Source organism: Corylus avellana, chromosome 3 (assembly GCF_965113065.1).
Source record: "Corylus avellana chromosome 3, dhCorAvel1.hap1.2, whole genome shotgun sequence".
In the NCBI taxonomy this organism is placed as follows: Eukaryota; Viridiplantae; Streptophyta; class Magnoliopsida; order Fagales; family Betulaceae; genus Corylus; species Corylus avellana.
Window position 1 is genome coordinate 10,783,421 of NC_142492.1, and position 16,016 is coordinate 10,799,436.

Here is a 16,016-nt window from a genome sequence, read left to right on the forward strand (position 1 = left end):
GGGTGCTAAGTCCCACATTGCCTAGTTACTAGGTAAAACTGAGCTTTATAATGAATTCTAAGGAAACTCTAAATGGATTAGTCCTTTTGGAATAATAGCGTAGATGTGGCTAGCACTTTTCCCTAGGTCGTTACAAGCTGTGTAGGCGCTTAGTAAGGATAGGTTTGCAATTAGGTTTGACGTTTTAAGTGAGACATGACGTAGCGCTTTGAAGAAGGGGCTGATGATCGTTGTGACTGCAGAGATGTCACCGCGACCAAGATACGATGACATTGGGAGCAACGTTGGTAGAGACGAGGAACATTCTGGACACCACCCAAGCATTGGAAACTATGGCAAGTCTTCTGGTGGAGGCTTTGGTCAACATACGAAGAGAAGGGACTCCAAGTGGAAGCAAATGTTGCTCTTTTAAGGAGTTTTATGAGCATTATTTCTCAGTGTTTAAGGGGAACCTGAACTCTGGAAAAGCAAAGGATTGGCTTGTGAACCTGGAGGAGCTGCTACGAGCGATGGGTTGCACTAAGGAGCAAAGAGTCAAGTACATGGCCTACAAATTCTCTGGAGAAGCAAGGCGATGGTGGTACGCTAAGCGAAACTCACTAGTGATGGAATTAAGAAGCGATGAGGCTATTACGTGGACCTGATTCAAGGAAGAGTTCTATCAAGAGTACTCACAGAGCTCGAGAAGGATGATACCACAACAATCACGGTCCAACAAGAACCATAGTACTTTGTTCCATATGTGTGGCATGCTGCATTTTGGGAAATGCAGATTGGAGAAGAATTGGTACTATGGATGTGGCAAGGTGGGACACTTCGTTCTAAATTACAACCAACCCAAAAGGAATGGTGTTGGTCTGCTAGGAAGGAAATGATGGAAAGACATGGGATAAGTGTAACTACTAGAATTGTTTAAAGCATACGGGTTCGCTTTGTTTTAGAATTAGGGGCCGAGTTACTGGATGTTTGCTCAATCATTAACTAGTTATATTTTGTTTTGTACTTGCACTTGACTTTGAGCTTTGGACCTAAAAGTGTAACATTAACTAAGGGTTTTATTAATGCATGATGCTTGTTACACTATGATTGATGTGTTGATGATAATATTCATGATTTTGTTAATTGCTCATTAGAAGGATGTTAATGCATGATATTCTTGAACTTGTATTCTGGTATATTGGTAATGTGCAATTAGTGAATCTTGTACCTTTCAAATCTTGTATGCATGGATTACATAATTTTTTGGGTTATTTTGCTCAAAAATCAATTGAAGAAATTGTTTAGCGATAAGCTTGATAAAATGTCAGTGTTCAAAAGAATCATGTTGATAAATCATTAAATCTGGCCTTCAATTTGTTAAAAATTGATCTTAATTGACTTCTTCATGCTTCTTGAAAGAAAATTGCTTTTATTCATACTCTTAAAGCATGTTTGAGATTGTATTTGAGAAATTGAACTTTTAAGTCAAAAACGATTTTTCGCAAAAGCTTCATTTTTAGGCTTTTGTCAAAAAAACCTTTTAAACATTAAATGCACTTTTAGGTGCCTTAAATGCACACTCAAACAGGCCCTATAGGATGATCCTAAGTCTAAGTTGGCACCCTTCTTAAGAAACAATCTTCTCAAAGGTTTTATTCTCAAGTATCACCATTGTAGTAAAGTTGGTCACATTCGATCAAATTGCTTCATGTTGAAACCCGATGAGTTGGTAGATATAATTCCTTTTGGGAATAGTCAAGACAGGTTGTTTAATTAAGACTGGTCTTGAATAGATTGGATCGATGAACTGGAAAATAAGAAATTTCAAAGTCACAAGTCTGCACCAAGTGTTAATGCCAATCATATTAATTACACATTATAAGAAAAAACAGTGGCATCACAGCACATCTGAAATTGTGTTTGAAAAATAAAATTAAGTCAATAAGCGTTTTTTTTTTTAAAAAAAATAAAAGCTTTATTTTTAAGCTTTTACCAAAAGTGCATTTTAACAATTTTTAAGTTTTTTTAACTTCTAAAAACGCTTTTAATTTTTTTTACCAAACTAGTATTACAAAAGAATCAGATTGTAATTGTCTTTAGCAATTGGTTTTCCTATATCTTCTATCAATATAATCGTAGCTACAGCTTTAGGGCATCCAAATCACCAGGGTTTACAGGTTGAAAGACAAAGAAAACAAACAATGTACCAATGAAATCCTGACCAAAATTGTGCTAAAAATATTTATAGGAAATATTTATAGGTCTCACTCGACTCAACAAGGCCTTCACCACTTGTTGGCAACACGACTCTACTGTTAAATATCAAAACCAATTTAAATACTATTTCCAAAACAACATGAATGACAACAAATTTTTAGCTAACCCCCTATTTGCGCTTTGAACGAGCATAATGATTGTCATTGGGATTCCTCCTTCCACTGAAAACTGCTAATGCCTTCCTTACAGGAGGCTGCAGGGGGCCTCTTTTATCAGAATGTTGGCCGAAGTCATCCATGCTGTAGAAGCCGTCTCCCTGAAAATCAAATTTACAGTAGCCTCAGTTATGATTAAGAGAAGATACACGGACAAATTTAGTAAAAAAATACTTGAACAGAAACAATAACCATAAAGTAGAAAACTAACCTGCTTATTCGCTTTCTTCTTTGTCTTGGGGTAAAGGAACTTTTGTGGGAGTTGATCTTCACGTAAAATCATGTTCTTGGTAATGGCATCCCTTCCACCTTGTGGCAAAGGCAGTGAAAACTGCACAAGGGCAAATGTCAAGACATATACATGCAAATAGCCAGCCAAGCTCCCAAAAAAGAACAAAGAGAAAAAATAGGACAAAGCAAACATCCGCACACGGACACACGCAAAGACACAGAGAGAGAGAGAGAGAGAGAGAGAGAGATGAAATAATAATGGATGCATCTCAGGATGATTTCTATTTATGCTTCATACTCTCCCATCCTATTCAAGTCAAAGTATGTGAATGAAAAAATAAGGGGCATTTACAAATTGGATTTCTTAAAGGCATTGAAAATGAAATATCCACCATAGAGCACCATAAAATACTAATTATCAAGAACGTATTGTTTTCAAATTGGACAGACACGAACAAGTAAAGAAGGCAAAATATGCTCCAACCAAAAGGTAGCAAGAGACAAAAGAGGGGCAGAGAACGCAATAATCAAATGTAGGAACCATAATTAGAGTAGAATATGCAAGAGCATCCACATATACTCGTTAAGAATATATGTTTCTCAAGAAACCAACAGAAATCTACAACAAGAACCAGGACAAATCCTGCAAGTCGCACATACAGATATACTTACTTTTGTGCCACGCAATGTAATCCGTGGTCGACGGGCCGCTAAAACAACTCCATTCTCACCAACTGTAACAGCTACCTTGCGTAAAGTGCCTCCATTTCCACACTTTGGGCAGAAAATCTTCCCAATCTCAGCAGTCACTGTATAGCAGGCATGGCATTTCAGAATCCACCTGGAAGGACAGACATCTCAAAGATAAGCAACATATATTATCTACTTGTTTCATTGTGAAAAAATAAATTCCCTAGTCAAGCAAATGAAAAAACAAAATACACCAATCAGAACAACAATCCAGACAAAGCATATTAAGACATTCTCATCATCATGACATTTATGATTTCTGTATTTCTTTTAACAAAGCAAAAAATGACAGCAATCAGTAATCACTCAATGACGTATACACCAAACATGTACCTGTGTAGCTCGTGTATCTGCATTCCTCCAGGCGCTAGTAAGCGTAAACCCATCTGCAGAAGCACATTTTGCATTGCAAAGTCACTAGTTACACAGGCCACACTGGACTCGGACAATGATCTTAGCATCCAGCTCTGCTCACTACTACCATCATCAACACTTTCATTAGTCTGGCTCAACATCTCCATGTGATCCAATTCCTCATTACCCATATCAACATTGGCTCCCACAGCTTCATTGCTCTCCACCAATTCGGTGTCGTCAGGCTCAAGTTCCTTTCCTTCTTCAAGACCCTTCATCGAATCTTCTTCTTCTTCTTCTTCCAGCCTCATTCGCTCTAAGATCACAGAAATATTCTCCTCACCATCCTTGTTTCCCTCCTTTATCTCATTCCCTTCTGCAACCCCATTTTCCAATCTGTTAGTATCCTCAACAACAACATTATCATTGTTATCCTCAGCCTCATCCTTTTCAGCCAATGCCGCATAATATTCACGCCGAGATTTCCTCCTAAGATACCGTCTATGAGTACTCCGGCCAACAGCCGGCCTCCAATCACCAGCATCGTCATCAAATTCCCCTTGCGACGCATCAATTCCATCTGCTACCATCTTCTTCCCTTCAATCTTCACCTCCCTTTTCTTCGGCAAATACCTCCTTCTCCTACTGCCTTCTACAACATCCTCATGATTCTCTGAACTTGCTTTCGAACCATCCTCCGACTTTTCATCATTACCATCATCAACAATGTTCATATTCAAATCCTGCAAAGGTAGGATTCTCGAATTGGAAGGATCTGATCCATCCCCAGCTACGTGTTCTATAGCTTCCCACTCCTTCAAATTGGGAACATTGGAGCCCCAACCAGGCATGTCCTTCTCATGTAAGGTCTTTGCATTGACCACATGAACAGGGGGAGGACAGTCCCTGATATGTTTAGTCCCATGAATCTGAGCCTCCAATGTATATGTCAACGCAATCAGTTTTAGATCAACATCCGACAGTGTCTGCAAGTCACCCGTTGCCCTTGCAAACTTTATTGCTGCAAAATTATTTAAAATAAAAACCTCAAAATCCAAAGTCTTAGAATAAAAGTCAAGCAATTCAATTCCTACTTTCCTATCCACTTAAATTTCTTATTTCTTGTAGCTTGAGTTTTTGGACAAGTCACTGCCAAATTATTTAAAACAAAAACCTCAAAATCCTAAGTCTTAGAATAATGGTCAATTGATTCAATTCTTCTTTTCTTATAAGCTTAAATATCCCGTTTCTTATAAATCAGAGCGAGTGTATATTGGGCCCCGGTCATTCATGGATGTTGTCTTAAACTTTTTGGATAGATGATTATTTATCATGGTTTCAATGGAGATGTCGGGTTGATCCCGTTCACGGACTCTAGACCTGAGTGTTAAAATTCGACTTACTTTCATCGCTAGCTTGTTTGTTTCCTAAGAAAACTTTTTTCCGGGAAAATTGAAAGAAAAGAAAGGAAAAGCACGTACCTTTGTTGAGGGAATCGGGGGAGGGGTCCATGGAGTGGAGGGATAAGGGGAGGACGGAGAGGCGGTGACGGGAGAAAGGGTCACGGACCTCGGCCAAGACCTCGGGGACGGTGACGAACTTGTCGGCGCAGCGTGAGAGGCCATCTCCGCCGTCGATGATGGCGTTGGCGTCGATCACGGCCACGGCTATGCCTTTGGTGGACTTGCAACTATCCACGAAGACTTGGTTCGCTTGCGCTGGCTCTTGCTGGTTCGGCTTTGGGACCGCTTGGCTCTTCAGTATGTTGCTCCAGCTCGGAGCTGTTGGGGTTGGGGAGTCCTCCATGGTTTCGTTGGAGAGAGAGAGAGTGTGAGAGAGAGAGGCTAAACCCTAGACAAAGCAAGGGGAAGGGAATTATGTACTAGGCGAAGAGTAATAGGACGACGTCGTTTGGAAAGAAAAATAAAATTAGTTAAAAAGTTTTATTTTTTTATTTTTTTATTTTTTTAACAATAGTTAAAAAGATATTAGTTACCCGGTATTTGTTTTTTCTTTTTTGGTTTTTTTTTTTTTAAAAAAAAAAACTTGTGTCGGGTTTTTTTTTCTTCTTCTTCTTTCAAGTTAGAGGATTTTTTATCATTTTTGTATGATGTGTAAAACTCTTAATTGTTTTTTTTTTAAAAAAAAGGCGGCGAACTAAGGGAAAGAACAGTAGAACACAATCGATACAAACAAACTCAATAGGAGAGAAAATACTAACTTATCATTTAGAGGCAATTGCTAATCGGAAGTAAAAGCATCACACTTCTAAACTCTTTTGAGTGCTTTGAATTACCTTAGACATATAAAATTTTCCAACACTTTCAAATACACCAATAATTATTCCCCTGGATTCCTTAAGTAACCTCAAAAGTTAGTTGGATATTGATAATTCAAAACTTAAGATATATATAGAGTTAGGTTAGAATATTATAGAGTTACAGTTAAATAGTTTAACCCGTTTAATTAAATAAATTGAATTAATAATTAATATATAAAGCAAATTTGGCAAAGGCCTTAAACTTTTCATTATAACAAAAGTTGATTGATATAAAAAGAAGTAAAAATGCATGGTATAAAAAAGTTAAAAAAAAAAAAAAAATTTTAAAAAAAAGTTTTGTAGTAATTTTTTTATTTAAATAACAGTAAAAAATGATTGACGAACTATAAAAAGTAAAAATGTTAAAAAGTTAAATTTTTTGAAAAATAGTACCGGGCCATTAAAGTATTTTGCCAAACATATTTATATAGTCTTATACGCATATTTTAACACGACTCGAATCTGATATGCAAACACAAATTGTCACCCCTAATTTAAGAAATTTGAAATTTCAAAAGTGGGAGTAGAGGGCAGACAAATGCAAGGAAAATCTTAATCAAGCATTGATGAAGGTCCATCAGAGAGTATTTACAATAATACTTCCAACCAATGGAGGCAATTTCAAAAATTTCTTGTAAAAAATTAAATTCTCACTGGTAAGGACTGAAACAGGGATCACACTTTCATTACCAAATACATCATCATCCTATAAGCATGGGATGATTATTCAAAATCTCAGATGTACCAGGTATAGAGGCAACAGGAAGAAAGGTTGCCAACAAAAAGGAGCTTGATTCCCTGCTAGTACACTGCCTGCAATAGGCGTAAAAGAATCTTGCAATCTGTGTAAAATATGAAAACTGAAAAAAGAAACTACCATATGAAAGCATTAATCCAAACAAAAGTTCTGTTAATTGTGGAGACAACAACAAAAAGAAAGGATGCACACCCAGACACAGGCAATGCGGCATTGCAACACCAAACCCCACAAATGTTTAGAGACACTCCAAAGCAGAACAAACACAAACTAGAACCAGAGTAAATTCATTACTATCCTACAGAAAAAACCAACAGAACTTGTATGTTAAGCCTCTTCCTCATAACCTTCCTCCTCATACTCTTCTTCCTCGTCTGCAGTTGCATCTTGATACTGCTGGTACTCAGAAACCAGGTCATTCATGTTACTTTCAGCTTCAGTAAACTCCATCTCGTCCATGCCCTCCCCCGTGTACCAGTGCAAAAACGCCTTCCTGCGGAACATTGCCGTGAACTGCTCACTGACCCTCCTAAACATCTCTTGAATTGATGTAGAGTTTCCGATAAATGTGGAAGCCATCTTCAGGCCAGTGGGAGGGATGTCACACACAGTGGACTTCACGTTATTGGGGATCCACTCCACAAAGTAGGATGAGTTCTTGTTTTGCACATTTATCATCTGCTCATCGACCTCCTTTGTGCTCATCTTGCCACGGAACATGGCTGATGCTGTGAGGTATCGGCCATGTCGAGGGTCAGCAGCACACATCATGTTCTTAGCATCCCACATTTGCTGAGTGAGTTCAGGGACAGTGAGGGCTCGGTATTGCTGGGAACCACGAGAAGTGAGAGGTGCAAAGCCAACCATGAAGAAGTGAAGCCGTGGGAACGGAATTAAGTTTACGGCTAACTTGCGAAGGTCGGAGTTCAGCTGACCAGGGAAGCGAAGGCAGCATGTGACACCACTCATGGTAGCAGAAATGAGATGGTTCAAATCCCCAACTAATCACACAAGCCACAAACATAACTAGTTAGATCCCATGAAAAACAAAGGCAACATTCAACAGTTATATAAATGATAATAAGAAATTGTTGGTATATTGGTAGCCAAAAACATAGGCGAGGGTGAACCATGTGACATTCCAACAGAGTATCAATCCAATAGTTATTTTACAAACACTATTAGTTAAATAGAAAATTATAAACAGATAAGCCCAGGATCATTGTTTCATAAATGTAATAAAACTCAAGTTAGCATCCGAAGCATTCTAGATTGACAGCAAACAAATCCAACACAAAGCACTTTCTTCACAGACCTAAAAGCTCTAGGAAATGAGACCCATGTGCTATAACAACTGTTCTGCGAACAGATATAAAGAAAAAGGAATCTGAACACGTGAATTGAAAATCGAACAATCTTATATCCTGAAAAAAGATTATCCTTATCTTGCAGCAAGGAAGGTTCCAAAGTGTAAATTTTATATGCTGGACCTTCCCTAGCTAGATAGTGGGAAGGACCCCTTTGTAATTTGCTTTTCTTGTTTTTTTGTTCTTTTTCTCTCATGTAATGAAAAATACATGAAATATATATATAGAACCATTTTGGCAATCAAATCAAAGGAAAACAACAGAAATCTCAACCAAACAAATTGAAACTGAAATCAAAATTGAAATGCAACGAAGCAAGAGGGAGAGAGAGGACTTACAGCTGGGGGTGGTGAGCTTGAGAGTGCGGAAGCAGATATCGTAGAGGGCCTCATTGTCGAGGACCATGCACTCGTCGGCGTTCTCGACAAGCTGGTGGACAGAGAGGGTGGCGTTGTAGGGCTCAACGACGGTGTCGGAGACCTTGGGGGATGGGAACACAGAGAAGGTGAGCATCATTCGGTCCGGGTACTCCTCCCTTATCTTCGATATCAGCAGGGTCCCCATTCCTGACCCCGTCCCACCTCCTAAAGAATGGCATACCTGAAACCCTGCGCAATTCAAACCAAACCCACACCATTTTCTTTAGTTTACTATGCTTGTTTTCTCGAGAAACAAACAGAGTGTTCGTTATTGAAATTTGAGAAGGAAAACAATAACACACTTTCTTTTCTTACACTGATTTTCCTCAGGACCAAACAGAATTTTACTCAGAGAAGGTGACAGAGATTCAAAAGGGAACTGGTCGAAGGGATTCGAAATCTGAATGGGGGAAGTTGATTAAGAAAGAAAAGCATTGCGAAATATTCTTCCCTTTTCCCTCAGTGTTTCGAGGACCAAACAAAATTTTACTCATAAAAATAGCTGTGAGACAATGAGAGAGGGAGAGAAACGGAACGCATACTGAGAATATGAATGAGAAAAAAATAAAATACAGAACGTCTTAGAGAATAAAAATAAAAAGAAGAAGAAGAGGGTACTTTCCCTCTATTTCCACTCCTATTTTTTACTCGAGAACCAAACAAAAATTTAATCCGAAAAAATAGAGATACAAAAGAGAAATTGACAAAAAAAAAAAGGAAAAAAGATGAATATGATAATTAAGAAAAAAAACCAGAGTCCATTTGATTACCCTTTCACTCATTTTTCCGAGAACCAGACAGAATTTAACTTATAAAAAGAGCATGATCCGGTGAGAGAGAGACAGAAACAGAACTCATAAAATTTTTTTATTAAAAAAAAAACAAAACAAAAAGAAAACGAAAATTCCTGAGAACCAAACAGAATTCACTCAAAAAATGTGTCGAGAGCCTGTGAGAGAAAGAGAACCCACATCGAACTCAATAACGCGAGAAACACAATCAAAGCCCCAGAAAACACACTTTCCCTCACATTTAACCTTAGCAAGAAGTAAACCCATACCTTGTAAGCAGTCACAATTCTCGGCCTCCTTCCTCACCACATCAAGCACCGAATCGATTAGCTCCGCCCCTTCCGTGTAGTGCCCCTTGGCCCAGTTGTTCCCCGCCCCCGATTGCCCGAACACGAAGTTGTCTGGTCGGAATATCTGCCCGTACGGCCCGGATCTCACACTGTCCATCGTACCTGGCTCCAGATCCATCAGCACCGCGCGTGGCACGAACCGCCCACAGCTCGCCTCGTTGTAGTACACATTCACCCGCTCCAGCTGGAGCTCCGTGTCTCCCTGGTAACGACCCGTCGAGTCGATCCCATGCTCGGCGCAAACCACCTCCCAGAACTTCGCTCCGATCTGGTTCCCACATTGGCCCCCCTGGATGTGAAGAATCTCACGCATTTTCTCTGGCTGTGTTTTTTTCTTTTCTTGGGAAAGTGATGGAAAGCTTGAGAGAAAGTTTGCGGGTGTGTGTGTGTGAAGTGAGAGAGGAGGGTAGAGAGAGGCTGGGGTTTATAGTGGTCTAGGACGTGACGGTCTCCGTTAGTAGTTAACGGCAGGATAGTAACGGCCGTTGGATTTTAGTGGGAAATTGAAAATTTTGAAATTGGGGTGTGTTTTTGTGGTGGAGTGAGGGGTTGGAATTAGGGGAGATTGGGTACGTGGTGTGAATCTATTAGTTTATAAGATCCTGAAATTACCATGTTGCCCTACATATTGTTACGTGGGAGTTACTGGTTGTGGGATACGGTTCTGGGATGTTTCAGAGGAGAAAATAAAAATACATAAAAATTAAAAAAAACCCATTTCTATGATTTCAGTCCAGTAGTGAAAAAATATATATTATCAGCAGTAGCGGAGCTAGCTATTTTATATTGAGGGTGCCGTTAAAATTTTTTTTTGTGCCTTAAAAATTTTCTTCATCCTAAAAATTTGGTAATTCACACAATATATGCATCACAAAAAATATCTATAAAAGTTCATAAATATATACTGAAATTGATATATTAAAAATATAATATGTCGACACTATATCAAAAAGATAGAAATACAAAAAAAAAAAAGTATCTAGAACTGCACTTTATGGTCTCTGGCCATAATCACTCCAAGAAAAACAAAAAAAATTTGACCAACTACACATCATTGAGATATTACATCAAACATGTGATGTGTGTTAAGTTTGAAGGTGCCGTGGGTTAAAAAAAAAATAAATAAATTAAATTCTCACGGCACCCCCAAGGTACCACGTGGCTCCACCACTGATTATCAGCCTATCTCTTGGGGTTGATTGATGAAATTCTAGTTAGAAAATGGTAAATTCATTCATTTTTAACCTATTTTTATACCATAAACAAAGGAAAGAAAAAAAAAAAAAAAAAAAAAAATTGAGAGATGAAGGGCCTCCAAAACTTATATGACAGTGTATACAAGTGTCAAATGGTCTAATATGAGTAAAAAAATTAAGCTATAAGATTTGACAGGTAAATTTAATTTTTTAGTGGCTAATGTAAGTGTTTGAGTATCGATTTTAAGTCGTATCGAGATATCTGTATAAAATTATAAGTCATTTTTACTTTCTAATTTACCAATTTAATTATATGAGTTAAACCCATCAATTCTAACCATAATTTTATATTAAATTTGTGTCAAATTTAGGAATCATATAAAAAATTATCAAACACAATAAAGTGAATTCCTATACTCATAATAAAAATTGTGGTATCAAAATAAATAGTAATGAAGAATATTATTTGTATATATATATATATATATATATATATATATATATATTGTTCGTGGAAAATGGAAATATAATTGTGTGAAGTGAAGGTAGTGATTGGATGAGGGGTGGAGTATGGAAGATGTGGTACTCGATTTTGTGCGATGACTTGGTTTCTACTCATGCGTTGTGCAGTGATTAAAGTGGGCCCCACAAAAGGAGTAGAAGGAGGAGCTGAAAAAGGCAACAAAAAAAGCTGTTGCAAATTTGACAGGTCATCAAGTGAGCGCAGCGCAGACGTAACGATCATCAAGAGAGAAAAAAGAAGTTGAGCCTTGGGAGCCAAGCAAAGTAGCAAACCACCCACAGCCACAGGCCACAGCCAACCCTATCTTTGGAATTGGTGGTTATGACAAAATCAACCGCTAATTACATCAATTTCAAGCATATATATCCCAAAGAATAATCATTCAATTGGAATCGATGGATTTAGGGGTTTGTCATGTTTAATTAAATGAGTCGGATTATTATTAATTCATATAAATTTATATTCATACCTTAACATGACTCGAACTCGACACGCGAACATGAATTGACATCTCTATCTAATTGGCCTAAACCATGAAGCTAGCCCTAAGCATATTAGGATCATAATCTTAATCAGATGTATTTATATATATTATTTTACGAGCCAATTTTCAAAAGGGAATTCTAGGTAAGTTTTTATAAAAATAGTGTTACGTATTTCTTACTGCACTCAAAAGGTCTGTAACGTCTGGGCCCTTGGACTGGCATTTGGGAAAGGGTCTTATGGAAGTTATATCATAATGTGATGTGGCCAGATGGAATTACTAAATATAATGGTTAAATTTGCTTAGGTTTTATCCTGTTCCTTTGACTATGCTATGTTCTGTTACATTTTCAAAACTAAAGTCTATGATAACCAAATATTGTTAAGCACAATTAAGTTGGAATTTTCATTTTCAACAGTCTTGCATTAATTTTTATTTTTTTTATTTTTTTTACATGTGCACACAAAAAGGGGAGGGAGAGTATTAATTAAATTATTAAATTTTTTATAAGTTTATATTTTTGGAATAATTAATGATTTAACATGATATAAAAGTAGTAATCTTCAGTTTTTAACTAACTTCACAGTTTATCCTTCATTTTAATTAAATATTCTAAGTGCTGGGTTTTAATTGTTCACGATGAGAAGTTTGAACCCAAATACGAGAGATAGAGTGAGTAAAAATATTTATTGAATGATTAAATTCACCATTTTCTATAGGCTTAATAGGGATGGCAATTTTTTACACAATCTGTAAATCCGACACGAACCCAACACGAAATTAACAAGTTATAGTTGAGAGGTCTTACTCGCTTATTTAAATAGGCCAGTTTAAGATAGACCCATAAAATATTATATCCATACATCAACATGACTCGAGCCCGACACGTAACATTTAGGATTGTTAATTTTTTACACGACCCGTGAACCCGACACGAACTCAATACAAAATTAACAAATTAGAATTAAAGAGTTTGACTTTTTGATTAAATGGGTCAAACTATGGTTAACTTATATCGTCTTCTACCCATACATTGACACAATCCGAACCTGCGAATACAAATTGCCAACCCCAAGCTTAAGCTTTTATAGTAGTCGACCGTTTAACAAATTTAATGACACTTAAGAGATTTTTTTTTTTTGGTTGCAATTCCTACAATTAGGATACAAAGTTTTTAAGATTTAGAGAGAATTATTTTGATTATTAAAATTTGAGCTTGTAAAAGTCTAAAACATAACGGACAAGAAGTAAATTATTCTCCAAAATCTCCCTTCCCCCGCTATCTTAGCCTCCCTCAAAGTTCCACCTCTTGTGCCCCAAAGAACAAGGATCTCGTTTTTTTTTTCTTTTTCATTCTAATAGCTCATTTTCTGCCTCTTGCTCCATTTTCCTTCCCTTTCCTCATATTTCCCAAGGCCTTTCCTCATTGGTGGCAAAATGGTATGTTCCATCCTCTCCCAATCTTCTTTTTTTTTTGATGAATTTGTAAATCATAATATGATTAGCACTTATTTATTTTATTCTTCTTTTGATCAATCAATAGAGAAATCTTGCATTTGTTATTATAAATATGGCTTGATTGTTTAATCCCATGATTGTTTAATTGAGAAAATCTCTTCTTCTTCTTCTTCTTTTTTTTTTTTTTTTTTCTTTTTTTTTTAATTGGACACCTACAAAAAGCAATACATTATTCTGTTCTTTCTGCTCCTAATGTTTTTCTAAATTGCTGAATCAGATACTGCTCTTTTCGCTCATATTTTAGCATTTTTGCTAACTAAAATATGAAAGAAAATATTCAGACATTCTAAGCCCAAACTCAATCAACTCACTTGCCGATGAATAATATATCTTCGAGAATTCTCAAATAAGCTATGTTTGTTAAAAAAATGTGTTCTCTGTTCTCTAAAGAAAAATATTAACAAACAATTCAAAACATAAAACACCAGGAAAAACACAAAAACGACTTTCACCTTTATGTTACGTAGGAATTCTGTTTTTAATTCAGAAGTTTAAACCGATGCGTTTGAGCTTAAAAATATTATATCAATCACACCCGAATACTTTAACATTTAATATTAATTATATCAGTTTCATCAAGTGCTTTACAATTAATATAATCCCAGTCAGAGAGACAGAGCCAATGGGGGACTAGAGCGGCCATGGCCCCTCGCAAGTCCCTTCAAAAAGGTTTCAATGCAGTCCCGACCCCTTTAGAGTTTAGAGTTAAGTTCCTAGTTCCGTCCCTGATGAATTCCGAGTGTAATATATATATATATATATATAGCTGCAGCAATAAGAGTTTGCGGTAATGAAGAAATGTATGAGTAAATGAATTGTGCAGGCAAATGCGGCATCAGGAATGGCTGTGGAGGATGATTGCAAGCTGAGGTTCTTGGAGCTGAAAGCAAAGAGGAGCTACCGTTTCATTGTGTTCAAGATTGAGCAACAGCAGGTGGTGGTGGAGAAGCTCGGGGAGCCTAATGAAAGTTATGAGGATTTCGCCGCCAGTTTGCCTGCCAATGAGTGCCGTTATGCAGTCTATGATTATGATTTCACAACAACAGAGAATTTTCAAAGAAGCAAGATTTTCTTCGTTGCATGGTACTATTTCACATCACAAATTACACTTTACAGCTAATTAATTATTGTGGCTTTTCTTATTAACTATTTGTTAGGTGTGATGATCATTTGTTGTCACACAAATCATGATTGCCAACCTCCCTAAACGACTTTCTTTCCTCCAAAGTGGGTTCGAGAATGCATATGAGAATTCGAATCGAATGAATTTTGAATGCATGTTAATTCAATCTAGCTTGGAGGAAAATTTTGTTTCTTTCCTTTATATTTACTTAGAACATCCACAATGGTTATTCTTTATGACGCCTACAAGAACCTTATTATAAAAATACATGCATATGATAAACAGGTCGTAAACGGGTCATGTTAGGTACCTATTTTGCCAGTCCTAGTTTTTACATTTATATGATGTCTTTGAAAAATGACTAGCTAAAAAAAACTAGCTTTTGGTTAACCATTTTAGATAGAAATTTAGATAAGTCATTGGGAATTGACAAAGTTTTCCTCCCAATAGCCCCAACCCAATTTATTATTTGTAGAGCATGGATTTTCATATACATTTGTAAAATGATTAATAGACCATGTGGCATCTGTCCACAAAGTACGTGATTCTAAAATATATATGAAATCACGTGCTCTAAAAATAACTATCAACTTTCTTGCCCTAACTTAATTTAGAAGAATACTTAGTTTATTTACTTATTCATTGCAAATTATATATATGTTTATTGTGAGTGCAGGTCACCAGATATAGCAAAGGTGAGGCATAAAATGGTTTATGCTAGTTCCAAGGATAGGTTTAAGAGGGAACTGGACGGCATTCAATTTGAGTTGCAAGCCACTGATCCCAGTGAGATGAGCTTGGATATTGTGAAAGGTCGAGCCAACTAAGCACCATTTTGCTTTGCCTTTGTAGCTGGTTCCAATGTTTTGTTGGTTCCAATTTTCAAACACTTGGAATGGTAAAGAATTGTTTTGTAGCCTCAATCCTTATTGAGCTTAAGTATTGCGCATTTATGCCCGGTTGGTCAAAGGTTATTTTGGCTAGTAGAAATGTAAATTTGGGTGAAAATGTAGTTGCATCTGACTAGTTACTTTAGCTCAAAATTTGCTGAGCTTTGTAGTTAAATCAAACATTTATTAAAAAGAAAAATGCTTCTTTGCATTTTAGCATTCATCTCACGTACATTCTCGCTGAATTAGCATGCTACATTCACCATTGGTTTTTTTTTTTTTTTTTTTTTTAATTAAGGGTTGATGGAGCATGTTAATTCAGCTTAAATATATATTATAAATGTCTAATGGTTTCTATTTAATAAAAGAAGAGATATAATAGTTATTTTCTTTTTATTTTTGGGTTAAATACAAATTTGATCAATGAGGGTTATATATATATAAGTGATATACTGATGTGGTAATAATAGAGACGTGGCAATGTTTTATAGGTCTTATGTAGCTTTTTGTACACGTAGCAAAAAGTTCCATT

The 16,016-nt window shown here is 36.7% G+C and overlaps 3 protein-coding genes across 3 annotated transcripts; 1 reads left to right on the forward strand and 2 right to left on the reverse strand.

The window, feature by feature from the left end:
- Window positions 1-2,197: 2,197 nt before the first annotated feature.
- LOC132173733 (RNA-binding NOB1-like protein) lies at window positions 2,198-5,583 on the reverse strand. The gene is made up of 5 exons (XM_059585320.2): window positions 5,228-5,583; window positions 3,726-4,767; window positions 3,315-3,483; window positions 2,623-2,742; window positions 2,198-2,512 (listed from the first exon to the last, which is right to left on the reverse strand). The coding sequence occupies exons 1-5, from the start codon at window positions 5,550-5,552 to the stop codon at window positions 2,366-2,368; spliced, it is 1,803 nt and encodes a 600-aa protein (XP_059441303.2). The 5' UTR covers window positions 5,553-5,583; the 3' UTR covers window positions 2,198-2,365.
- A 1,335-nt stretch (window positions 5,584-6,918) lies between these two features.
- Window positions 6,919-10,139, reverse strand: LOC132173734 (tubulin beta-8 chain). The gene is made up of 3 exons (XM_059585321.2): window positions 9,670-10,139; window positions 8,529-8,798; window positions 6,919-7,824 (listed from the first exon to the last, which is right to left on the reverse strand). Exons 1-3 carry the CDS (start codon window positions 10,061-10,063, stop codon window positions 7,151-7,153), a joined length of 1,338 nt encoding a protein of 445 aa, XP_059441304.1. The 5' UTR covers window positions 10,064-10,139; the 3' UTR covers window positions 6,919-7,150.
- Window positions 10,140-13,324: 3,185 nt separating this feature from the next.
- LOC132175632 (actin-depolymerizing factor 12-like) lies at window positions 13,325-15,601 on the forward strand. Its single transcript, XM_059587634.2, has 3 exons — window positions 13,325-13,393; window positions 14,295-14,554; window positions 15,271-15,601. The coding sequence occupies exons 1-3, from the start codon at window positions 13,391-13,393 to the stop codon at window positions 15,419-15,421; spliced, it is 414 nt and encodes a 137-aa protein (XP_059443617.1). The 5' UTR covers window positions 13,325-13,390; the 3' UTR covers window positions 15,422-15,601.
- The last annotated feature ends 415 nt before the right edge of the window (window positions 15,602-16,016 follow it).